Source organism: Canis aureus, chromosome 21 (genome assembly GCF_053574225.1).
Source record: "Canis aureus isolate CA01 chromosome 21, VMU_Caureus_v.1.0, whole genome shotgun sequence".
NCBI classification, from domain to species: Eukaryota; Metazoa; Chordata; class Mammalia; order Carnivora; family Canidae; genus Canis; species Canis aureus.
The window spans coordinates 22910307-22937224 of record NC_135631.1 but is presented as its reverse complement, the minus strand read 5'-3'; the positions used below and the strand labels follow the sequence as shown (position 1 = coordinate 22937224).

General features: G+C 44.7%; 1 protein-coding gene across 3 annotated transcripts in view; it reads right to left on the bottom strand.

Moving 5' to 3' along the window:
- Positions 1 to 8681: 8681 nt before the first annotated feature.
- EHF (ETS homologous factor) overlaps positions 8682 to 26918 on the bottom strand; it is a 42245-nt gene continuing 24008 nt past the window's right edge. For 2 of the 3 annotated variants that reach the window (XM_077863561.1, XM_077863563.1), the window contains exons 3-9: positions 25465 to 25710; positions 23135 to 23197; positions 20126 to 20194; positions 19940 to 20008; positions 14807 to 14869; positions 13152 to 13347; positions 8682 to 13062 (exon numbers count right to left, since the gene is read on the bottom strand). In XM_077863561.1, the coding sequence (XP_077719687.1) occupies positions 12963 to 13062; positions 13152 to 13347; positions 14807 to 14869; positions 19940 to 20008; positions 20126 to 20194; positions 23135 to 23197; positions 25465 to 25710 (806 nt within the window). In that variant the 3' untranslated portion in view covers positions 8682 to 12962. The remainder of the gene's footprint in view (positions 13063 to 13151; positions 13348 to 14806; positions 14870 to 19939; positions 20009 to 20125; positions 20195 to 23134; positions 23198 to 25464; positions 25711 to 26918) is intronic. The other variant, XM_077863562.1, reaches the window with a different exon arrangement.

The window sequence follows — 26918 nt, the reverse complement described above, 5'->3', positions numbered from 1 at the left end:
ATTTCCCTACCTCTTGTATCTGCTTGGGAAATAACCCAACATTTTAGGCTCCTATTCCCTGCTCTAGAAAAGTCAGAAAAAGGTGTTCTTCCTACAACAGTGAGCTTATGAGTGCCATCTCCTAACAGAAGTGATAAAAGGTAGCTGAGGGATAAAAATAAGGACTTTGAAGCCAGATTGACCTGATTTAAATCCTATCTCTGCTACTAACTTTATGAATTTGGTAACATCACAAAATCTCTGAACTTCATTTTTTAATCTGTACAATGGAAATACTAATACTGCATAGAGTTACCTTTTAGGTTAAATTGGATTTTAGGATCATGCTTGTGCCAGGATTCAAACTCAAGCAATCTGGCCCTGGAGCCAAGTATTTAAGTCCTACAATATACAGCCTCTCTAAGAATCAGAGATTGTTGTTGAAATTCCCTAAGTCAAATATTCCCAAAGGCAATCTGCTTGTGCAGGTCAGTTTAGGGGCAAGAGGGATCTTGCACAGTCATCCAAGTCCTATGGTTGTTCTGGCTCATAGTTTCAACCAGATCAGAGATCAATGGCTCCAAAGATGGACTCTTTCAGGAGGTTAGAAAACAAGGCTTTGTCCTGTAGATAGACAAACTACCATCAGACTTTCTGATAAAAAGTCAACACCTTCATTGGTATGAGTTAAGTTTGTTCTTACTCAGGATTTTGTCTCTACTTGTCCCAGAAATGAATTGTAACCAATGCCTTAAAACATTCCACAAGAGAATGAAATGAGCTTCATCTATTTGCCAGGACAATTCCTTTCCCTCATTTCCCAGCTCCCCCATCAAGTTCTTCTTGGCTTCTTTACATTTTCCCAGCACCAGGTAAGATTTTCCTATAAGGAGGGTTCCCTGGGTGGCTCAGTCAGTTAAGAGTCTGACTCAATTTCAGCTCAGGTCATGGTCTCAGGGCCCTAGGACAGAGCCGCATGTAGGGATACATGCTCAGTGGGGAGTCTGCTTAGGGATTCTCTCTCTCTCTCAGTCTCCCTTTGCCTCTCCCTCTACTTGTGATCACTCTTTGTCTCTCTCTTTCTCTAAAATAAATAAATCTTTTTTTAAAAGAAAGATCTTCCTATAAGGAAATATACTGTGATCGGCAAGTTTTCACTCCAAGGTTCTACTCCTCTTTAACAAGAATAAGATCCCTTGCAACCTGAGAAAAACTAAGCTTCTAAAGACTAAGTCAGGGGCAGCTCTGGTGGCGCAGCAATTTAGCTTTGCCTGCAGTCTGGGGTGTGATCCTGGAGACCCAGGATCGAATCCCACATCAGGCCCCCTGAGTGGAGCCTGCTTCTCCCTCTGCCTGTGTTTCTTCCCCCCTCTCTCTCTATGTCTCTCATGAATAAATAAATAAAATCTTTAAAAAAAAAAAGACTAAGCCACATGCTGTCTGTTCTCTGGCCTCTGAAGCTTTGTTCATGCCTTTACCTTTATAGGAATGCTCTTGCCATTAGTTCCTGTCACCATCTATCATCACAATTGCCTTAACTAGTACTCTTCATTTTGCAATCAAGAGAAAACTCAGAAATCTAAAAGAAAAACTTATGCTCCTATAACAGAAGTCCAGTGGTAGGAGGGCATCACGTACAGCCCAATCCAATGTCCATAGTATCATCAGGGATCTAGTGTCAGTTCTCTGAAATTTGGTTTGTGCAACCCCTCCTCAATGTAGTGACTTTATCCTCAGGCTAACTTTTCCTTTATGGAAGGAAAGACATAGTTGCAGTAATTCTGTGATTCACATCCTCACATCACACAATCCTGAGGAAGAGAGTTCCAATCCAAACTTTCCCAGAAAAATCTCCTGAGACTCACTCTGAGTGCAGCAGGTTATGTCATAGAGATAATCCTCATCAAGGATATAGAATACTCTGATTTGCTCAGCCTGGGTCATGTGCTCCATACCTGGAGTTCAACGAGGAGCTAGTTTCCTCAGAACTACATGGATCCCCAGTGGAAGTCGAGAACCTCTAGAAAGAGAGAAGAATGCATACACAAGAGGGATTCAAAGGAATCCATTACATTATGAAATCCAGACATCTGAGAGGTGAATCTAAATAAAGAAATAAATACAAAATGGATAACCAAGGTAGAAAACTGATAGCAAACATTTAACACACTTAAATTTAGATCTAAGACTAAACAACTTTGGAGTCTGGGTTTTTATTTTATCAAAAAGCATAAAAGTATTTAAACTTCAGTGATATGAAAATGCAAAAATATTAATCAAATGAGTAAGTGGGGGAAGGGAAATATGAGGGAAAACACATGTGAATTTTATCATCTTTCAGAACAAGGAGTCAATCAATTCCATCTAATATGGGAAGAGCCCTGGATGTTATACACAGCTGATGAATTATTGAAAACTACATCCAAAACTAATGATTACTATGTTGGTTAATTGAATTTAAATTTAAAAACAGAAAAAGAAAAAAAATCTAAAAACTAGAATGGAAACCTGTACCTTTAGAAAACATAATTCCTCCAAGGTCAATATTCTTACTTTATTGTCATCAACTTAGGAGTATCTTTTTGAGCTAAATATTTCATATTAAAGAAACATTTATTTGAATTCAGAGATCCTTTTCATTTCTTTTGCTTCAAACTGAGTTCAAGTCAAATTGAATGTTTTTTTATTGTTAAATAATACTTAAGATCACATTTTTATAAAATTCTGTCTACGCACCTATTTTTTTATTCAGTAGCTAATATATGAATATGATTCAGATATAGAGTTTTACAATGAAAAGTCTTGTTCCCATATCCTCCACCCTCCTAGTTCCCAGCTCTCAATCCATTTATCTTTTTATTATTCTAGAGACCCGAAATAGTGTCTACCAAATGTGTACACTGGTTATTTTGAGGTTGGAATTTGAGGAGTTTTTTTTAACTTTCTTTATATGTATGTGTGTGTGTGTTATCTGATATATATCTTAGTATATATCTAATATATAATATATGCCTTTCTTACTATATGTAGTAAGAATATATATGATTAAACATCATTTTTAAAGTTCTGTTAGACATTTTTAAAAGTTATATTAGACATTTTTAAAGTTATATTAAAAATGAAAATACTTTCTCTCCTTCAATGGCCAATTATATCCCACTCTTGTGAAGGCTTTGCAGGTGGTCGGCACCAGAAATGACCATTCTCTTCTCCATCACCCTGTATCCTATATCCCTTACTTTTTTTTTTAATATTTTATTTATTTATTCATGAGAGATACAGAGAGAGAAAGGCAGAGACACAGGCAGAGGGAGAAGCAGGCTCCATGCAGGGAGCCCGATGTTGGACTTGATCCCGGGTCTCCAGGATCATGCCCTGGGCCAAAGGCAGGCGCTAAACCGCTGAGCCACCCAGGGATCCCTCCTGTATCCCTTACTTGGCACCACTCACACAGCACACACACATTCTCTGAGACCACCAACGTTTGTAGACATGGAATGCGTATCTCCTACAGGAGCTCCCTGGGAGTTCAATCTGTCATTCCACCGTTAGCATTATTAGGACCAATCAGACTCAAGAAAAGACTATATCTCTTGTGAGTTTTGAATCTCAAATTGCACTTAATGCCTCAGGGACCTGTTTGTTTTTTGTACTTTTGGCAAAATCCCACTTCCTGTTTCTAAGAAAGCCTACTCAACAGTTGAAACTTCACTTCCTTTAGTAGTGCTTCCTTTAGTATCTTCCTTTAGTAGCTTAAGAATTCATGTGATAGAAACATCATTGCTTAGGAGCTGGGTTCAAGTCTTAATTCTGCCACTTGGCCAATGATGTAATCCTTCTGGTCCTCACTATCCTCATCCCAAGGGAAAGATGAGAATAATGATATTACCTACATCATAGGATTAAATGAGAATATATAAGCAAAGCGTATGGTACTTTGCCTGACACAGTAAGTACTAAATAAATATCAGCCATCACTGTCACTGATGAGCCATTTCCCCAGGGAGCAGCCTCACTAGGTGGAGACACAGCTCTTAGATCTGGAAGGATGGCTTCTGCTGAAACTGCCTACATATGTCCAGGGATCCAGACTCTGCTGTCTCCACTCCCTTCCCACTTCCATTGTCCTATAAAACCACCAGAGACACCTCCATGTTCACTATAGCAACCCCACCCATCCCAGGGCAGAATCATAAACATTTAAATAATATTTGGACTAGACTCAAACTTATTTTCATAAATTCCTGGAACTTTCTATTTGAAATGACTCCGGAGATGATCTAGTCCAACCTGCTAATTTACAAATGAAGTAACCAGAGCAAGAGGGTTTAAGAAATTTTCCAAAGGGCCATGGCTAATTGGTGATGAAGCCATGATGGGATCCCAGGACTCATCTTCTTGTATTTTCTTATCATTGATCACATATCACATTGCAATGTAATATCCAGTTATTTGGCTGTCTTCCCCATAAAGCATAAGCTCCAGCTTAGGAACTCCTACTTGTTCATAAGGAAGTTGGGCTGTAAAGTGAGAGGTTAAGTCAGTTGGCCAAAGTCACCCAGCTTATAGGAGAATAAATGAGGTTTGGAGCTGGGGTTGCTCCCACTCAAAAGCCTATGTGTGCTTTTTACTCTGCTGGCCTGTTTTCTAGTCCCAGTGCCTTCCTAAAGAAAACATGGACATTGATGGAGACAGCACAGTAGAATAGAACTGGAAGCAAAATGAGCTCTCATACTATCTACAGTGTGAACCTGGACCTGTCATTTGATTTTATCTTTAGTCTGTCTTGTGTTCTGTGGCAGCACCTGGTACACCTTGGCTGTAATCATTATGGACTTGGAAACAGGTGAAGTACTTTTTCCTCTGCCCATCCTTTACTTCTTGCTTTCCCTTTCACAGGCAACCTCAGTGGAAAATCCAACATGGACTCGGGATCCTATGTATCCCCATTCAGGTGAGACGTGTCCTCAGGTCAAACTTAAGAGATCACCTCTGTTTTCACAGCTTTGGCAGGGATCACTGACTCTATCAAGTGTGAATACACTGTTTGTTTTCCTTCTTCTCTTTCTGTTTGCCATTGGAAAAGTCCATTAATGCTGAATGACATGACTAAACAGTCAAGGGGAGAACAGTTGATGTGTTAATAACTCTTAGGTAAATACCATTTGTTATTGTCACCACTGAGGCTTTCAGAGAGGTGGCACTATTCCTGGTCCAGGACTGTCCTCTTGTCAGCCCTCTGTCTTTCAGCAACCTGGAAAGACAGGTTTGGAGCGGGAAGGAGTCTGAAAGGGACTGTTGAGGAAGAGGAAGGAAAGGTATGGGAAAAAAATGAGAACTCTGAAAGAGACACAGAGTAAGAGTGAGGAAGGTGCGTGCACACACACACACACACACACACATAATGAAGCTGAGAGGTCAGAAAGCTGATGATTCCTTGGATCTTTCACTAGATTCTCTCCTCTCCTGTGCTCCTTCCTCAGCAGTGCCAGGAACCTTTGCATTTATGGTTCCTTAGCAGCTCTAACTTGGTCTCATCTGCTCTTCCACTAACATCTAGGATGTGTGGATTTTTTTCCTCCCAGACCTGGCTGGGCTCCAGGCAGGAAATGATATTGACTGGATTCAAAGAATCAGCATAAGAAAGTTGCATGACATCACCATGAAGGCAGAGGAAAAGGAGCTTCCTTGAGGAGGTCCCCATGTTGGAGATGGAAGATTCCTGTGATTATAAGAACCCATAACATGGGATTGCAAGGATTCATGATTCACCTCCTAGCTAAAAGCCTTGACTTTGGGTCTATGCATTAAGCTCTCTTTGTCCTTAGGACAGGGGTTCGCACCAAATGATCTTCTAGCTCTAAGTGTGATTAGGAAAGGCAAATTTTGAACTGAAATCTGCATGACTGGAAGTTGCCAGCCACATGAGGCTCAAAAGCACATTTTAGGCAGAGAGAAAAGCTAAAGCAAAGTCCCTGAGGCAGCAGTGAGTTTGTCCATGACCTTCAACGGAGGATTTTCAGTGACTTGATATGAACAGAGGCCAGATCATGCTAGTTAATAGAAGAGATTTGATTTATAAGGAAAAAGCCAATGGGTCAACTAATGATTCGAGAAGTGAGTCTTGGAAAAAAGGAAGAAAATGGCATTAGTGTCATTTGTAGCAGACAGTGGGGGTGCCAACCGTTCCTACTTAAGGACTTTTCATTTCCCCACCAATTTCAGTGATCTTCCCACAATGCCAGTATTCTCAACCAGAAAGCCACATCCTTGGAACACTCATATTAATGACTGTAGGGTATGTGTGGGGTTTGGAGATAAGAATAATAAAATCCTCCTACTCCGAGACTCCACTGACAGCGTCAAACTTGTTTGCACTCGCAGATATTGTCACCATTCCAGCAAACACAGAGATATTTGCTTTGGATCTTTATTTTTATTGTTCTCTACAATTCAGGGTCACCTTTGGTTTCTAAGGCTCACCGGATCTAATTTCAGCTTGGGTTAATTTTGCTCACTCCCCTTTTCACCCTCACCTCCTCCTCACAGTCACGTTCTTGAGCACACAAAATGAAGCTGCTCAAGTCGTTCTCTGCTGTCTGATAGATCTTTCTCTGATTATGAAAATGTTCTACAACTGCACTGTCCGGTAGGGTAACCACTAGCCCTTTGTGGCTGGCCAGCACTTGGAATGTGGATAATGTGATTAAGGAACTAAATTTTCAATTTCTATATTTAACTCATTGAAACTTGAGGTAGCCACATGGGGCTAGTGCCTGTAGTTTGGGACGGGTCTAAATAGCTAAAATCCAGGAGGGTTCACAAGTTCCCAAAGAAGAGTCACTTGGCAAGTTTGCTGTGATTGCTGAGAAATGCATCCATGCAAATAATGCCCAGGGCAGGGAAGGAATTTCTTCTCAATGAGAAAAAAAAAAAGGAATATATTCAAAGTTGGCCAAGTGTGATGCGCTTGAATATTATCAGCATATGAATTTGGCCCAAACATGAAAATACAGTTTCTTCTAAGTCAGAAAAGTAATCTCTACATATCTTCATTTCCCTGGGAATCTAAAGGGTGCTGATGTCATCAAGTCTGCCTTGATAAAAAAAAAAAAAAAAAAGGTCCATTTTACACATGTTTTGGAAAGTTAGGAAGACTTTTCCCTCTCTTATAGATGCATAGTGCACACCATCTTCATAAAGGCTCTCAGAATTCCTGCAGTAAATAACTCCATAAGACATTGCTTAACTCAGTATCACTCCAATATATTTAACCATGAAACCGTGTGTGCATGTATGGTGCAACGCTAGCATTTTGATGAACTTGAGAATATTAGAATTAAGAATATGGGCTTTGAGGGTGCCTGGGTGGCTCAGTGGTTGAGTATCTCTCTTTGGCTCTGGTTGTGAACCCAGAGTCCTAGAATCGAGTCCTACAACATGCTCCAGGCATAGAACCTGCTTCTCCCTCTGCTTCTGCCTCTGCTTCTCTGTGTGTGTGTGTCTCTCATGAATTAAAAAAAAAAAAAAAAAAAAAAAAGAATATGGGCTTCAAGGGAATGAGAAAAAAAGAATATGGGCTTCTGGGTGAACATGACAGCTTTACTGCTTATTTCTAGCTGTGTGTCCCTAAGAAAGCCACTTAACCTTTCTGCCCTTGGTTTCCTTCATTTGAAAATTGGAGATCCTATCTATATATCAAAGACTTGTGGGAGGATTAAATGTAATAACGTAGATAAATCACGTATCACAGTTCCTGGCATCAAGTGGGTCTTTCCCAAATGATCACCTATTATTATTTTCATATTCTTGTTTATGAAGTTAAGAATCGAATGACTGAGACTTTCTGGGCCACAGGAGAAATATGTTATGAATTCATAGAGCCTACCTACTGCCTTGAAATATTTGTTAAGTATTGTATGGGGAGCCTGAACGTGAGTGTGAGCTCTTCTACCTTCTTTTGTTCATCCTTCAGTAAGAATGTATCCTCGTCGTTGAATGCCTCCCTGCAATTCGTTCTCAACACTACAGCCGGAACAGGGTTCTTTTAGACCAGAAGTGAGAGCATGTCACTTCTCTATGGCTCCCCACTTCACTCAAAAGAAAACCTGGAGCCTTCATAACATTCTCCATGTTCTATGTCATCTCACCTACCAGTGCCTCTTTTACATCATTTCCTACTGTTGCTTATTCTGCTCTGGTGAGTAGACTTCCTTCCTGCACCTTGGACATGTCAAGAACACATGTGAAGAACCTCAGGAACTTTGCACTTGCTGGTCCCTTCAGTAAAGTCTTACTCCCTGTTACCTGCTTGGCTCTTTTCCTTACATCCTTTGGGCCTTCACTGAAATGTTTCCTCCTTACGCCTGCTGAAACTTGCATATATCCCTACATACCCCAGCACCCTCTACTCCTCTTTGCTCTACATTTCTTTACTACACATCTAATATTTGCTTGTTAGTGTTTTGTTTCTTATCTGCTTCCATCCAGTGAAACATAAACTTCATGAGAGTACTTTGTCTCTTTCATTCTTATCATAGCTTAGTGTCTAGGATAGTGCCTGACACGTAGCAGATGCTCAATAAATGCTTATGGAATAAATATATGCAAGAAGTGCGTGCATTCTGTCGCTATAGGCCAAGTGCATCTCCTCAGAGCCCAGTTTTGGATGGTTTGTTGAAGCATGAAACACAATTACAGCCTGGTCTCTAGGGTTTTTATTAGTGTGTCCTGGGACCCATCAAACAAACAAAAAAAAAAACCCATACTTTGAAAAATATAATTCTTTCACAAAACAAAATAGTTTGAATTTCACATAAAGGGTAAGATTTCAGATTAAAAAAAAAAATAGTGGCAGTAGGATTGTTTCCCACAAATTCTGTTGACCCAGAAGCCAAGTGGGAAGAAAAGCAAGGATTATGTAGATAGCTACAGAAAGATTAATCCCAGTTAGGCTAAACTTGTGAAGGCTCATACATTTCAGTGGTTCCTAAGGCACAGTCTCGGTGGGTTTTTATTAAGTGCTCTAGCTTCTATTCCAGAAAAGGAATCCTGAGAACCAAAGCTGAGGTTAATTCAGTTCTGATATCGTGACTGCTGTGCTGTTCCTTCTTTCATACCGTATGTGTCCATGCATTAGGGTCGCGTGGAACATCTCTTACATTCTGTATAATTAAAGAAGCTCCTCACATATATGGCTCCATGCTGTGGAGTAGGCACAGTAGGCACTCAACAAATGCTTTTTTTAACGATAAAAGAAGATATATAACTGCCTTTCCCTCTTACTATTTTACCTTTCCCTCTATTTCATACATTTGAAAAACAGCACACTTGCAAAATTAAGATCTAATGTGCATGATTAACCTTATCAAAAGAACCCTTTTTTTTTTCCAGAAAGACAAATATGTATATAAATCAACACCAAAATACTAAAACTTAGAACTGCTTTACACTTAAATAGCAATTTACATCATATAAACACATTCATAACCTTCATTGGTTAAAACAGGTCAAAGTTCCATCACTGGCTTCTTGTACCAGATAAATCTCACAGCTCCCATTTAGGCAACAGAATTCTCATCCAACATATATTGGCTTGTAGAACCAAACAACCTGTCTGGTTTCATTTCAGGACAAGTAGGAAGGAAAAGGAAAAAGTCTCACAATAGAATCCTCATATAATAGATAATATGTCCTTGACGTTTTGGCCATTGTGCTCTTATTCCAATGAAGAAATGATCTACATCTTAATTATGGATATGAAGAAGGCTTCCAGAAGACATTCATTCATTAGTCAACAATATTTACCAAGGACCTAGCCCATGCTAGGTGCTGGGAAACTAATATGGATAAGATATGGTCCCTGCCTTCAAAGAGCTTATAGTCTAGCAAGGCAATAACTTTGAAGAAGGACCAGCATGTTCAAAGAAAAACTCATCACCTGGTCTGCCCTGTTCAGAAGGCAAGTTCAAGAAGCTATAGGTGTATGTCTCTGGCATCCAGGGCCTTGTTCCAATTTCGTCAAGTCAAACATCCAGGAGCCTCAGATTGGTGTGAGTCTGGCAAAGTCTTAGCAACACATTTCCTGCCTCAGATTCCCATGAAAATGGCAAATTAAAGCCTCACCCTTAAGAGCTCAAGGAGACCAGGTGTAGAGACCATGTGAGCAACCAGCACAGATAAGCTTCTTGAGTGAGAAGCTGTGAGTCTCCATGAGAAGGGGGGCTTCACCTGATGCTGGCTTATCTCTGGGATTTTGCTCTCCCTTGCAACACCGTGGTGGGAAGTATTCTGTTCACACCCCAAGTTGGCATGGCTCAGTTACCTAGGGTTCTCCAAGTCACGAACAGCACATAGAAAATGCATCAACTCAAGCCAAGACAATAGAGAGATATGCTGAAAACTTAATACTCTAGCCTATTTAAGCAGGAACTGGGTGCCAAGAAACCGTCACTTTCAACAAATAGCACAATCTGTTAATTATCTGCAGAGCTGTTCCAATCGGTACTCCCCAGATTTACTTACTACCTAGCAGAAATTGCTCTTCCATGGGGAGGGTGCAAAAAGAGCCAAGGCCAGTTTGGAGGACTATGAGAAACTTGCAGGTTTGGAAGTGGGTGAACTCAGGGCAGGATCTAGGCCCCTTAGATGATGAAAAGGAAAAGCCGGGGAAGAAAGAGCAGGAGCGAATCAGCAGGTGTCCCTAAAAACTCCACACAATGCAGATGCACACAGACATGCAAACATTCATGCATTTGCACCAATTCGGATATTTGGATGTTTAATTTGTTCTGGGTGAAACATAATAAAATGCTGGGAAAGCCTCAGAGTTCTTCAGCTCTGCTTGGAAAGCAAGGTGTGTCTTTTATGCAGGCATGTCTCAGGTCTGTGTTGCTCGTTGTTATTTCTCTCAGTTCCCTCAGTAACTGTTACTTGACGACACTAAACAATACCTATGTGGCGGTGACCAGGCCAGGCAGAAATAAAAATGACTTAGTTATACCTTCAGAAGATCATCTCAGTACATTGGCGCCCCAAGGTCACCATCCATAACGGTTCTCATTATAACCAGGACAATTCTTAATTCCTACTTCCAACTTCCTGAATACATTACAGACACTTTCCAACCTTTGACTATGAATCGCCCTCCTTCACTGGCTAAGACACCAGGGTAGGTGCTCCATTAGTCAATGAGATTAGTTGTCCTTATCCCCATATTATTACTCAAAAGATACAGGGGCAAAAAGAGGGGAGAAAGCTAGGATAAGGGGAGCCAAAAAAAGTGCAAAAGGAATCTGGGTATTTAAACTCATTTTCAAAGTGTCTACAGGCTCCCGTTCCTCCCAGACTACAGGGTCCAGCGATATCTCCAGGTACCCCAGAACAATTCCATTCCACTGAAGAAATCCCCAACTTCTTACTGATCATAGCCCCTGAGCTAAGCTCTCTGTTCCTCTTCCATCTTACTTTCTTTTCTGTCTTAGAAAAAAATATATATATATATCCTCGGGACACAAATCTAGGTAATACACCATTCACTTTGGAGAGTCTAGATAAGACAGGAAAGAGATTATTCAAAAGAGGAAAGCCTTTAAGAATTAACATCTGCAAACATTTTCCCTGGAGCACACACAGTCTCTCTGTCTCTCTGTCTCTCTCTCATTCTTTTCTCAGCATTTCCTTTTGCAATGTATTTTTTACTCTGCTTTGTCATTCTAGTGAAACGCCTTCTATTATAGTTCTTGCTATGTTACTATGCTTAACTTCTCTGACTTTGGCTTTTATCTGGTCTCCTGAAAATTCCCTCTAGATGTCCCATTTCTGAAATTCCCATTGTCCCTAACATTTTAAAACTTAAAAATCGGTTGACTTTGAAATCTTGCTTTTACTTCACTCTAGGGACTAAAAGATCTACACGTATTTTTGTTACGAGAGCAAATCACCATCTTCATCTTGAGGGACTACCTCAGGGGTTCTCAGTCAAGGACAACTTTGCCTCTCAATGGATATCTGACAGTGTCTGAAAATGTCACAACTTTGGGGACGAGAGTGCAACTGGCATCCCATAAGTAAAGGTCATGGATAATGCTAAACATCCTACAATGCACAAGACCGCCAAATAATGCACAACAAATAATTACATGGGCAATAGGAATACAAGAGCAAACTCATCACCGCCTCCTTCTTCCCATTTATTTTGGTACAATTGGGATAAAAACAACCAAGGCTAGACCCTCTCTTAAATACCTATAAGTGAGCAGAGATGGCAATTGAAGTTTTTTTTCCCCCAACCATTGAAGAGGGAAGGAGAGAGACAGCCTTGGCATCAGGTAAATCATTCTTGAATGAGTAGAAAGCCCTCACCATTATTCTTGCTGATTTAAGCATTGCAAGTCATTGTGATTATGCAGTGATTATAGTCCACTTGGATTTTGGAAGTCTTCATGCTCCACTCACCGGCTCCCAAAGGTCAGGTTAAACTTCCCAGCATCCTCGGGTTCATCCTATCAATCTCAGACCTTGAGTTCATCCTAGCAACCAAACCCACCTGTCTTGATGAGGCCACGTGAACGCTCATGCGCAGAGGACACATCACCTTTTCCTAATCATTTTGCATATAAAAACATTTAATGCCCTCTAATTTTTTTTTCTTTCTTTTAGCAAGAAGCACAAGGCTACGAATCCTGCTCTTCTTGCTGTGGAAAGGAACTTCACAATAGAGGCAAAAACAAATCATGACCACGTACAGCATCATATTTCACAGAAAACTGTGTACGTTTGTTCCCCATATAGAACATACTTCAAAGTAACAAAATAATTTCATCAACTGTAGTGTTCCTTCTTCCCATTAGAAGTGGATGTTTTTCCCTCTCAAGGTACATAAATATCAGAGAAAAGTAGTCCTTGGGATACTTATGTCCAGGAGTTCTTGACTTGCTATCATTTGGGGAATGTTTTGGTTCATGTTCAAAGGGTTGGCAGGTTCAGTTTTCATTTTCTCGCCAGCCACGTGCATTCTTCCCAAATTTATATACCAGCCTTCGTCCATCTACACGTTCCAGAATTTCCCTTTTGTAGTAATATCTGTAACAAAGGACAGTGCATAAGGTGGCTGGTCAGACTAAGACTGCCAGGGCAATAAGTGGTCGTGGTCGGGACTGGAAACTCCTCACCTCATCGCCCGGCTGAGTTTTTCATAGGTCATGCTGTTGTTGTTTTTCTTTTTGCCCCATAGCTGAGCCACAGCCTCTGATTTCAAGAACCTGAAGATGCCCTCAGACCGGTCTTCCCACTTGATTAACCCTGGGTTCTTGTCTGGGTTCAGGAGGATGTCGCGGATAAATTCCCACAAGTGAGTTCCTCGTGGATCTGAGGACAAGTTGGAAAAGGAATTTATGAATGGCCTAAGTCACAGCAAAGAAGGCACAGAGGAAGCCTTAAGTAGCAACATCTTCCCTCAAGGAGAACGAATTCATTTTTCCCCTCTCCACCAGCAAAGTCAGATCACAGACTCATCAAATCTAAAAAAAATAAGCTTTTAAAAAAATTTAAAAATTAAAAATTAAAAAATAGGCTTTTTGAGAATGAAATAGCATACTTTTTTAGTTTATACATCAGGAAACTGAGACACGGAGAATTTAAGTGATCTAACCAAGATCACCCAATTAGCTAGTGGCAAAGCTAAGATTAAGGAATAGGTCGCAGACCTCCTATGCCAGGGGGTGTCTCTTTTAATTACTGTTGACAAATTGCTCAGGATTCCTTGTAATCTGCCATTTCCCTGAAGAGCAAATTTCAACCACTTTCATTTAGTACCTCAGCCCAAGTACACCACTCTTAAAAAAAAAAAAAAAAAAAAAAGATTTTATTTATTTATTCATGAGAGACACAGAGATATAGGGGGAGGGAGAGTCCCTGCTGGGGAGCTGGATTCAGGACTCGATCCCTGGACCCCGGGATCACGCCCTGAGCCAAATGCAAACACTCAACCACTGAGCCACCCAGGGGTCCCCCAAGTAAACCACTCTTACCCAGTGACTGTACTTCAGTCCAATGCACAACAACAGGACTCTAGAACATTAAGTCCTAAAATATATTGGGACGGGATCTGGTAGGAGTTAAGGGGGGCAATTTGAAAGTGAAGCAGCTAGTCTAATCAGATTAGCAACCAAATCCTATTTCACTCCTACTAGCCCTGTGCTACACAACACCTCCCCTCTATTTGACGTGCTGTGTTCATTCAATTCTGTGGAATGGCATGGAGTAGCAAATAGTAACGATGTTCAATTCCAATAATTTGTAGATTATGCCATCCTGATTTCTTTCTGAGCCCTCCCCTCAATGTCTCTGAGGGTTCATATATTTTCATAAAGTTTTATTATTGGGGGAAAGACAACTTCCAAAGGGCACTGCTGAATATGAAGAGTAAACACTCATTTCTTGAATCAATAACTCAGCAAAGGTAGGAAGCCAAGGGTCAACAAGAGAAAAAAAAGACTACATTTCAGTAGTTTCTATCTTCTCTTCCCATCCCTTTTTCTGGAGAGAGGGAAATTGTTAACCTCATGCCTACAAGAAGTTCTCATTCACTGGGTGTCTCAGTTTTAGAACAAATAGAACAGCACAGGGAAGAAATATTTGGTGGATCTCCACTTTAAGAAACTGCAGAGTGGCTTACTTTGCCAGCGAGTGATGCCCCCACTGTCTTATCCTAAACAGGCTGAGATAAAGAAGTGGAGGTGACAGGCCAAGGCGGTGTTTGCCTAAAAACTGGTGGTCTCCAGGGACACCCACCCTAAAAGGAAGGGGCAACAGCCAGCCAACTTACTATGCTTTTTGGTGTGGGATTTTGCAGGGTGCTCTTGCTCCTTTTTCATCTCAGGTGACTCTGCTAAAAGGAAAAATGAGAGCTGCTTAATTCACCTATTTCCTACAGTCATCATTTCCATTCATTCATCCACTCATTTAGCCAATATTTATTGAGCACCTACTATTTGCCTGGCATTATTTGCATATGTGATATACGAGCAAAACAAAACAGAGAGGCTAAGTACTATGAAGAAAAATCTTACAGGGTAAGGAATGGGGCTAGAAGAGGGAAGGTGGGAATAATTTGCAATTTAATATAAGGTGCTCACAGAAGACCTCTCAGAGCAGGAGACCAGTAGATGCGAGAGAGACAGCTAGCCATGCAGAGAGCTTGCAGAAGAACCGTCTATGAATAAGAATAATAAACGCAAAGGCCCTGAGGTCAGTATGTGTTTGGAACATTTCACGGAATAGAAGGAAGCCAGCATGACTACGAACAAGGGGTAGAGGCTGAGATCAGTAAGGTTTTGTGGGACTCTTTTTGGATTTTTAGCTTTTATTCTGAGAGAGATAGGAGCCATTGAAGGATTTAGGTCATTGAAAGAAGTTATGTGTGTGTGTTTCTTTACATAATACAAAATGTAAACATTTATAACAAAGAAAAATGGCTTTTAAGCCAGAGGAGTGCCCTTTTTTGGCATGCAAAGTTACATTTTAATCAGTCTGACAAAGGGACCATTGACTGGCCTGAACTCAGTACAGAGGGCCACCAGTGGACTATGGAAACTCAGATTAGTTTAACAAATGACTCATTATGGTAACCCTTGTGAGTATCACCAAAGAGAAGATGTCAGAGGCAGATCAAGTGAAATAAAACTTCTTAAAAAGAAAAATAAATGGTCCGGCAGTGTGTGTGTGTGTGTGTGTGTGTGTGTGTGTGTGAGAATGGGTACGTCAGGTGTTGGGAAGACCAAGGCAGATGTTACCAAAAATCAGTCATCACCAAAATCTAAGAGTAATCTCCCAATTTGAATACAGAGTAGTCCCTCAATGCAAGTCTATCCTGCTAAGAAACTGGGCCAGTAACACACCTCTTCAGTGCACAGTAATCAGGGCTTCCTAAGCTAGGGTTCACTGGCTCCCGTGTGGCCTTCAAGGGCATTATGGACTGGCTGAAACTGCACGCAGATGGACGGGATCCATGGCATTCATTTAATTGTCAAGAGTGGTTCATTAATTTAATGTTCATCAAAAACATTAAAAGAACCATTAGCTCCTAAATCAAGTGGTTACGAAGAATAGCTACTGCTCACTGAGCACTTACTATGTACCAAACACTGGGCTAAGCTTTTTACAGGAATGCACTCACGGACTTCACTCAACAACCTTATGAGGTGGGTACTATCATGATCCAAAGGTCTGTGGAGTTGCTGAGGCACAGAGAGGTCGGGTGACTTGTCCAGAGGCACCCAGCCTGAGCGTGGAGCCACCATGTGAACACACACAATTTGCATCCAGAGGCTGTGCTCATAACCACCCTCCTGTGCCATTTCCAGAGACGATGGCACTAACAGACTTCACAGAAGAAGCCTTCCCTGCCAAGAATCAGGTTCAGATCTCCAGTGCTCTCGTTAGTGGGAACCAGTAATTCCAACTTGATGATTCTGTTTTCCAGCGTGCATGGGCACATTCAGCTACAAGAGCGCCCAGCTTGTCACGACTCAGCATTCCCGGCAGTCTCTGCAAGCCACGGGGGCAGGAGGACAGGGTTTTCATAAGTGCTGGTTCGCGGAGAAACCTCTTATTCAGGTGAAGAATCTGTCCCCTGGCACTGTCAGCAGGAGAGCCTGCACCTGACTCGGGTTTCTCTGAAACCTGGAAGGGCGAATTCGCAGGAAACGCAAGGAGACTCCACTCTCTCTCCCTGTAGGTTTCAGGGTGAGGTTGCGACATCCCATCAGGATGTGACAATATTGCGACAGGTCTGGCACCCACCCCGGTTTCCAAGTGATACATCACTCTGACAGGGCCACGTTGTTCTGCAGACAAAGAGTGGCATTTACCCAGTAGGCCACAAGCAAAGCTCTTTTTCCAGTGGCATCCAGGAGGGATGGCGGCCCATGATTTCAGAGCCAGGACTGAATTCAGAAAACCCCAAGCGTTGCTGGGCTTATCGGCCCCCACCACTGTTTAGGGGTTCCCAGCTGACACAGAATCAGTCACACTGGGGGTTAGGGGACCTTTGCAAATAAGACGGGATCATGGACCCACTGCCCCAGAAACGTGCACATGCGTGTGCGCTCGTGACAATCTGCAAACTGCTCCCGGGGCTTAGGCTCGCCTGAGTCCCTGGCCTCCAGACTGCAAGACCCCAGACCCGACAGATCGCGGGGGAATTTTCTCTGTGAGATGTCGGCCACTTATGCAGCCAGCTTCCAGAAAAGAAACACAGCTGGAAAACCAACGACACCCCCGGTACAAAGGTTTCCGTCCCAGCACAGGGGAATACGCAGCCAAAGGCAAAAGAAAAACTCGGGTTTCTTGCAGCCTCCTCTCGGGGCCCAGCTGCGGAATCACCCACAAAGTCCTTTGATCTGAAGCCTCACTTTACTGCGATGGCCTCTCCCCCTGTGTCTTCCCCTCGCCCCAAAAATAAAAGTCACAACCTTTGAAGTGAGCCGTGTGGTTAAGTGATTCATTCTCGTAAAGGAATGGCCTGCTCTGGGGAAGTCGTGGGGCCCGGGCTTTCTCTCGCTCTGCTCCCAGGCACGGCCGGCCAAGGTCCAGTCTGGGCAAGGGGAGCACCAAGCCACAGGTCGGTGACGCAAGTTCCAGACTATGACTTCAGCTAAGCCGCTTCGCAAGAAGCAAAGATTAGAAGCATTTGCATGTGATTCAGCTGTGAGCCATTCCTTTACGGGATATACAAATGTCCGTGTCCTACCAGGGCGAGCCTCCCTAGCTCGAGGCTCGACAAGTCAGCGAATAAACACGTCGGGCCCGAGCTGGCGTGATTGGCTTGGGGACTATCGGGCCCATCACGAACCCTGGCAGCGGCCACTTTGTGACCTGGGCAGCTGACACAGAAGTCCAAACAAAGCCTTTATCGCAGAGGGCATCAGTGTATGCTGGGCCCTGCCTTCGCCTGGCTTGCAGCTTGCATTAAAACGTAGAGAGAGGCTTAACTGCACTCGATTTCCTGGGAACTAGAAATCTAAAGACTCAGACAAATGGCAGAGGTCCTTTTTTTTTTTTTTTTTTTTTTTTTTTTTTTTTTTTTTTTTTTTGAGATGGGTGGTGTTCTGGTCCCATCCAGAAGAGACTAGGCCTTTCTGGAAGGAACGGCCCCCTACAAGGCTGTAATGGACTACCCCTCTGGAGGTGGCTGAGGAATAATGACTCCAAAGAAGCTGCCAGCCCCGGATGCCAAGTTGGTTCTATCAGTAATAATTCTGGTCAAGGTCCTGGCTGGCTTCCCCGTGTCAGGGTCGTAGGACGGGATCAGGAGGCCGGGGGGTCGGGGGAGATGGGGATCCAGGGGAGTAAAGAATGCAGATCTGGAAAGGCCTTCTTAAGGGTTGTTCAAAAATGGAGTAAGGGCACCGTGAGTTCTCTGTTACTGGAAATAGAAAAGCAGAACTGGCCCCTAGGGATTCCGAGATTCTAGAAAGTGAGTCAGGATACAGAAGAGAGAAGGGTGGCGGGGCTGTGAGAGCAGGAGAGCTGGGACTATGGCTTTTGATGTTTTCCAGGTGCCTCAGGACCTACCAACCCCCGAGGCTCAGGAAGTGGATGGTGCAAGTTTATTCTCAGCTGTAATCCTTTGCCATAAGCCAGAGACCCAACCAGAAAGACACGGGAGGCGCCACCTTACAAAGTGTGAGAGGAAGTCAGGGTGCAATCGCCTGGTTTCCTCCTCTCTGAAAGCCTCAGTCTTGACTGGGTGGCAATGACTGCTGCAGAAATTCCCCCCCCCCCCCCCGATTGGCTCAGTTCCCCCAGAACGGCAAACCCACTGCAGAGCCTTTCCAGTAGCTGATATGTTTCCTCAGTTCAACTTAGAGTGACACGGAACTCTGTGGCCGCTGGGGGCGGGGGATGTAGATAAATAAATTGGCTTTATTCCAGATTCTTCATCCCAGCCCCGCTTCACTCAAGGGGTTTGACCCGAACAAAACCTCAAACCTCGTTATTTCGGTTCTTGAAAGCACAGACAAGGTGAGGTTCGGGGTGGGGGGCGGGGAGAGGCTGTACAATCCCAAGTTCTTTCACAAGCGCTCGTTTAAATCCCCAATCCTGAAGATGCCCCAACTTCAGTTCCGGGAAAAGAGCAATTGACTCATGACAAGTCTAAGCTCCAAATTTCACAGACCCAAGCAGATCTACGAGTTCGCATCCAGGTCAAGGGACACCACAATACCCTTGTGCGCTCATTCTCACGGGGCACGTGCCAATGCGCCTCTCCGTAAGGGTGGGGGGTGAAATACCATCCGAAAGCTCCTCTCTGGACTTCCGACGGATCAACCTCTCAGGGGAATCTTGTGTAAGCGTCAAGGACAACCCCGGGGTGCACCCCATTATAACCGAACACAACTAACATGAACATACTTCATGAAGCGCAGGTGGTCTGACTAATCAGAGAGTCCTAATGAACCATCAGGGTAAGGCTTAAAAGCTGATCTGTGATAACCAATGTTCTAGAAAGTTCTGACAGCTACCCTACTACCCAGCAATCATCACTGCAGTTTCACTGATCTCTGAAGGCCAGTCTTAGGTATTCTTTCTCTAGAGTCAGACATAGCGTATTGAAAATTAAACATAGCCTTCTTCCCCCAAAAGTATACCCAAGTCTGAATAGTTCTATCAGATAATGTCCTAAGAGTAGGTTTTTGCTAAAAAAGAGTTTTTGTTGTCACTTGGTTTCACAGGAGACCAACACCTTTCCTAGAGGTTTCCTTGCCGGTCATCTTCAATGCACAAATATTAGCTCAGAAGCAGATCTTTTAAAAAACAGTTAACTCCATTTCTTTCCTAATCTTTTCACGAGAAAGGCTCTAACGGAGTGGAAACGTAGGGTGTTGTAATTCTCATCAATCCTCAGTCAGCACTTGCACGAGGCACGCTCAGCCCCTGATGTCAGGATGTCACTTACCCACAGGAAGGTGACCCGTGCTTGTCATGGAGATCTGGGCCCGGCAGAAAGTCTTGCTGTCCAACAAATCTGCAGCAATGAAATGATGAAGGACGTTAAGAGCCCCCTCCTTACACTATGACTCTGTGGCTGTTAGAAAACAGAAGAAGAATGTCCAGGGCCCTTAAGTGTTGGGGAGTTAGTTACCTACTGTGCTACCATAGTTGGTGTCATATAAGTAGTTCTCTTCTTTCCAGGTGTTCATGATGGAAGGGTCTACAAAAGATAGAAAACGGGAATGATCAGCAATCATCTTTCCCTGGGTGATGAGTTTGCATCTTCTGACTCACAGCTCATCAGAGAGGTGGGTGGTCCTCAGAGAGAAAGGTCAAGCTTCTGCCTCTACCACATGTTACTTTATAAGATTGTGAACTCATTTTTTCTCCCAGTGTCCTGTGGGAAATGGGTTTGGTTACGGCCCCCACCATGTACTCTACACCCATTGCCTCTTTAGGGAACTGAGGGAAGTTAACTGCAGTGAGACCTGTCCTAGACCAATGCTTTGGCTTCCAGGCAATTTTCCCAGGATGCACACAGTGGAGGGAGGAGGGAGGGGGAGCTCAGGAGCCTGGCATCACCTTGTGTTCTACTGTACAATCACCAGAATATTTTTATATTCGAAAAAGAAAGAAATTGTTAGTGACAAATAATTCCTAATTCATGAGCGTTGTCCTAGAAATATCTTCCTGGGAGCATTACGGTTTCTTTCAGGAAAGTCTAGTCAGTCTTATCATGGTTGTCTTCATGGCTGAAATTCCGAAGTCCCCCCTTCAGTCGGGGGACAGCCCCTGCCCCTTCAGGAGTTCTCCAATTAACTTATGGGATGGACATAAAATTCTCAAAACAAAACAGAGGAGAAGGAGAAGAGAGTGTCACCAAATCAAGCAAACAACTTTTAAGAGTGGGGCCCCATTGCCTCATGTTGGACAAGAAGCGTGCACCCTCTCCCCCTCTCATCCCACTCCTGCAACATGCTGTGTAAGCATGTCTGACTCTTCAGATTCCAGATTCAAAGGAAACTCCCGTCCACCTACCCCAAATGAAGCCCAACTCCTACACAACCCCCATGTCTGGGCTGATCTCCAACAGAAGCATTTTCTTTCCTGGCCAAGAGCTCTGAGACCTGGCAGGAGCTCTCACCTCTCCCCACCAGGAACTTCCTGCTTTCCCCTCTTCACACATGGAAGCTGCCCTCAGCTCCCCTGCTGTCTGCATTCTGAATTTCAGGGTCAGGGTGGTAAGCCACTGGCCGAGTTACATTTTGTTTTTATAGCATAAATAGTATAAAACCTGACTCACTGGCTAAGTCCTCCTGTTTACGACATAGGGATTTAGCTGGTATTTTAACTAATAGCTACGTGTTTGGGCACCCCAACCCCAATCTCATGGGGTTACACCCTCCCTCCTTGTTGGGTCACCTTGTACACCTGTTGTTGTCTCTGAAAACAAACTGAACAGAAAAGGTTTGGGGAGGGGGGGTGTTGGCCCCTCTATGAGCCTCTTCTCCCCTCCTCCTAGGGTGGACCTTCTTCTCCACCCCTTGGCTCAGCTTTTCTGAACTGGCGGCACAAGAATGTCTGGATGGTCAAGGAGGAATTACCAGGTTATTTGGGCCCTCTCCAATACCAGCTGGCTCCTCCAGTGGGACTATCTGTCAGGTCCCGGGGGGAGCTGGGGGTGGAGCACCACCTCTGGGCCAAGTCCTGTGTCTGCCTCTAGGGCAATCAGGCCCAGGAACACAGGCCATCCGGAGAACCCAACCCCTGGCCTCTGCAGGGGGAAGGGCAAGCCTAGGAAAACCTAATTAACATGCTTAACAGCGATTGCTTTTTCTTTAATAATGGTGACCAGCCCCTTATAAAAGAGTAAATAACTGCATGGGGCCAATTTCAGCCCCTAGCAACTCACAATCACCCCGGGTCAAATTCTGTCCTTGGTGGCTGGCACGCAACCCACAGGGAGGCCTGTGGCAAACTCAGCCATCCCACGTGGCTCACAATCTCACTGATGGGGATGTGGGGAGTGACCCTGGAATGGTCACGGCCAGGGGATTCTAGGGGCTTGCATAGTTCTCCCCAGCCCAAGAGGTCATAGTCCAAAGGTCAATATGCAAGGAGCCCTGATGGGTGAGAGGCCCTGAGGCACATTTCTCCCCCCACCCCTGCAAGTCCAACAGCCCCATAGAAGGTCCCCAGGGAGGGTGGCGCAGCGGTTTGGCGCCTGCCTTTGGCCCAGGGCGCGATCCTGGAGACCCGGGATCGAGTCCCACATCGGGCTCCCGGTGCATGGAGCCTGCTTCTCCCTCTGCCTGTGTCTCTGCCTCTCTCTCTCTCACTGTGTGCCTATCATAAATAAATAAATAAATAAAAAAAAAAGAAGGTCCCCAGGGAGAAAGATTTGGGACAGAGGAAGGAGGGGTGATTGGACTGGGGACAAAGAACAAAAAATAAATGTAAATACTATGAAACTGCAGACCCTGCTCAGAGCCCAGAAGAGTGTCATTTGCCTAAAAGTGCACTTGAGGCAGGGCATGGGTTCTACAGCTGCTTTTGGATGTTCCCCCCCCCCCACCTCCAGCCCGCGGGAGCTAAGCAACTACAACAGCAAGTCTGTGGCTTCCTCCTTTTTGTGAAATGCACTCCCACCAAGGGGGGATGAAGGGAGGAGTCAGTGGACATTTCTCTTCTCCCCCCTTGCTTCTCCTAAGTTGGCCCGGCCCAAGGCCAGGACTCCCTTGATGTGAGAAGGAGGCCCTCACTTGATGGGATGAGCACTGCGTGTTATTCTATATGTTGGCAAATTGAACACCAATAAAAAATAAATCTATAAAAAAAAAAGAGAGAGAGAGAGAAGGAGGCCCTCCTCGAAATCTGCATTTTCCCCAGTTCCTGGACCCGAGCCCGGGTGATGCCCCAACCAGCAGTGGGAAACACAGAAGCACGGAGAGCTTCAGTCTAGATTAGAAATACTTGGCAGTCACTGGTCCCCAAGGCCAGGAACAAGACTCATGGCGGGGTGGCCCATCGGAGGCAGCCAGGGAAGAGCATCCCTTGCCTTCTTGCCGGAGGCCTGCTCCCACACTCTGCTCACTCCCTCCCAGCTGCCCTCCCCCGGGCTTTGCTACCAAGTTGGCTCCCTTTGTCTGCTGCTACTCACCACTTTGTTCCGTCTTGACAATGACGTTGTGCGTGGACTGGAACAGGTCGCTGCTGCACTGGCCTGTAGGGGACAGATTGGGAAGGTCAGAGCCGGCCCACAAGGAGCCCCAAAAGCTTAAACAGGAACACGGCTGGATTCTTGGAAGAGCTTCTGTGGGTTCCTGCCACTTGTCCACCTCTGTGTGCCTATGTGAGAGGGCTTCCTTCTCCGCATCTCCACACGCGAGCCTGGAGCCCCTGGCCCAGAAAGTCAGTAGGTACAGGGCATCTACATCCGATGGAATTATCTGGCCTGGTAGTAGGGGAGCCATCCAGGATGGTGGAAATAGACCTGAGGCCGTCAGAAGGCCAGTTTTCCCACTCGTAGCCACAAGGCACTTTGTCTTTCTGGGTCTCGGCTTCCTCACCTGTAAACTTAGGGGATTGAACTAGATAAAGTCAGATAAATGGCCCCTAAGGCGCTTTCCCCTACTAAGATATGATACAAGATGAAACGGAAATATGGAAGAAAGAACCCATTTTAACCAGCTTGATTCTTCTTTGATCTTAAATGTAATCAAACCATTTTGATTAGATCCAATCTATGAGCTATGTTTGGATAAATGAAGTAATTCCCCTCTTTTTTATGCCTCGCAACTCCTCTCTCAGCTGTATATATATATAATATATTTTATGTGTATAAAATACATATAAAAATGTAAAAACATATATACACACACATGTGGATGAGTTTAGTATGTTTTTTCCTCCCCAGACAGATTATAAATACATCAGGAGCAGAGGTCATACCTTTAACCTCTCTGACCTTCGGGTCTCTGATCTGTAAGATGGGTACAGTGTTTATTTTTTTTCATCAGGTCATTAAATGAATCAATTCACTATGAGTGTCCAGTATAAATAAACACTCAGTGAATATAAGCTAATAGAACGTCCACAAAAAGGCAAACAGTGAAGCAAAGGAGAGAAATCTGCTCAGAGGCACCAACAGCATGTAGCAGGGCCAAAAAAGTGATGGGAGGTCAGAGACGGACAAAGGGGGCCACAGCCCCTTTGCTCTCGGCCTCCCAAGTCTCCCGGGCTCAGGCTTCAGTCAGGGTAAAGCTTTAGAGGAGTGGATCTAAGTGGAGGTAGGAAGGCCAACATATTTAAGTCTTCAAGTATAAGTCTGCGTCTCCTGAAGATTCCTGGGAGTTGTTTATAGAGCTTTGTTTGGGTCGCTCCTCATCAAAGAAAAGTGAACAACCACCCCTGTGAGGTGGATGGGAAGAAGGGAGTGCCCGGGAGCTGAATGAGGTCGTCCAACAAGGCCACCCCAGCTACCAGCTTCAGGGCCAGACCGTGGGTCCTCCTGGTGATGATGGAGCTGTCGGGGTCTGAAGCTGGTTCCTAGCCCTGGAACTCATGGTTCCCAAAGTTCCAGCTACCTGCCCCAACATAGGTTCTGCTAAGACAGACACGCCCGTTCTGACGTGGACAGGCCAGCTCACTACTCCTGTATAATACCACCGCCTTCCAAGGTGCCCTCAGTTCCCAGAAGAGCTCATTGCTTTTACCAGCATTGTCAGGAGAACCTTATGTCAGTGTCAGAGACGTTCTGCAGGATGGGCTGTCCGCCCTATTGCGTCTCACGTGCCAGGATGGACCATGTGCAAATAAACCATCACCGATGGGCAGCGTTTGAAGTGATAGCTTGCCTGTGTTCCAGGCGGGGCCTCAAGAGAGACACGTCTGGGGCTCTAGGGCACCTCTAATTCCAGGAATCCCTGCAGAAACATCCCATACATGTCCAGACCATTATTAGTTCTAACCCTTTCTCTCTCTCAATCTCTCTCTCTTTCTCTTTGTGTGTGTGTGTGTGTGTGTGTGTGTTGAACCTTTAAAGAACCTGTTGAGATATTGACAGCCTCCTCTTCCCCAAAACACACACAGACCTAACTCTGCATCTTCTTACCACGTGTAGGTCCCATCTTAAGAACCTCGGTCTAGAAGTTTATAGAAAAGAATAAGCCCCCGTGAAGATCTTAACAAGCCAGTGGCTGGGGATCAGGCTATCAAAACCCATTTGCGGGGAGAGGGAGGAAAGGTTTTCTGAGAGCAAGTCTCCTGTCAAGACCCAGCTAGCCTCCATCTCCTTAAAAAATAACCCTAAGGAGAAATGAAATTACTTTGGGTTTCTGTGGGATTGGACACACCTGGACCCCTAGACTTGTGCCCGTCCTCTCATCCCCCTTCTCCTTCCCTCCCTCGGGAACCAGTAATTTGGAGGTGAGACCATCCTCTGACGTCCCTGACAAGGAGCCTCCTCGAGGGGGAGGCCGAGATAGTCACCGTTCCACTTGAGGTGCTGCAGGTTGCTGTAGAGGAGCTGCCCTGCCGTCCCCGCCGCCCGGGTGAACTCCTGCAAACTCATGCTGCAGAGGTGCTCGCCGTTGACATCGAACTCCTGGAAAGGGATGCAGCTGGCATCCAGCTGGTTGGTGTCCAGGAGGTGCTGGAGCCACTCCCACACCTGGTACTTGGTCCAGTACTGAGGATGGATTTCATGCCACTGGCCTCCGAAGAACCCGCTGGAGACTGCAACATAGGAGGTGGTCCCGTGAGTGACCCATGGTTCTTCTGGAACATACCCTCAGACGTGGGCCGCCCTGCTGCTGCCAATGACAGCGGCTGGGAGTCAAGGTGCTGGTGGGAGCATGGGACAGGCTCTAGGGAGGAGGCTCTCAGAAACGGGGTCCTTCTCCACAAACTTTAGCCTCCCTGCATCATGACGTCCTCCCTGGTACAGTACTTAGCCTCGGTGCTTCACGGGGACACAGGCCTGGAATGCTCTGAGATCATGAGCTCACCCCCTGCAAAGCACCGTGCAAGCTAATGCGGCGCTATAGTTTCAGCAACGTATTAGCCTGTTGTCCACACCGACACGGTTCCCTTCCTCTCTTTTCTCTCTCCCATTTTTAACTCTCTCTTACACACATGCACACACACACACACACACACACACACATACATCATCTGAAATTCAGACCATTCTCAACAAAAAATGAGGCTTGAGAGTAAGATTCCTTTTCTCTATGATGCCTTTGCTTCTCACCAGAGGGGCCTGGATTAGCCACCTGCTAACTGTGCGGCTCTAGCCCAGCCCCACAATGGTTATTCCAGCCACCGCAACGTCACTTCCCTACTCAGCTACCTTCAGGAGCTTCCCCTTTATTCACCAAAATTTGATGCAAAATGGCCAAGCCAAGCTTTGAGGCTCTTCAGTGACTATTCTTCAAGTGACCTACCAACTTCTGCCTTTTTCCTCCGGTGTTCTTTCAGCCTGGTTTGTATCCTGCCAATCACTCCCTGTTGAATACTTACCAGCCTGCAGACTCTGGCCTCCCCATAAAGCCATCACAGACCCCCACCCCTCCCCTGATGTCCCCGGAATCTCTAACGGTTGTGCTTGGTTATTTCTTCTAATGGCTTTTGTCGTGTTCTGCTTTTCTTTACACATCTCTAGGTTTTGTCTTACTCTCCTTTGTAAATTGTACACTCAAGGTCATGGACTCTATCTTAGTCATCTTTGCATCTCCTACAAAAACTACCTCAGAGACTATGCCGTCGTCGTTGCTCTCTCACTAGTTCTCTGTTGGAATTTATTGCTGAAGGAGAGATACTGTAGAAATCTAGAAGAGTTTGTGGTGCCCTCACAAGATGGTTGTATTAAATACCAGTGAAGCAATCGAGTTCATCCAAGCCAATAAATAGTGCTGGACTGGGTATGAGCTAAACTTGTACCT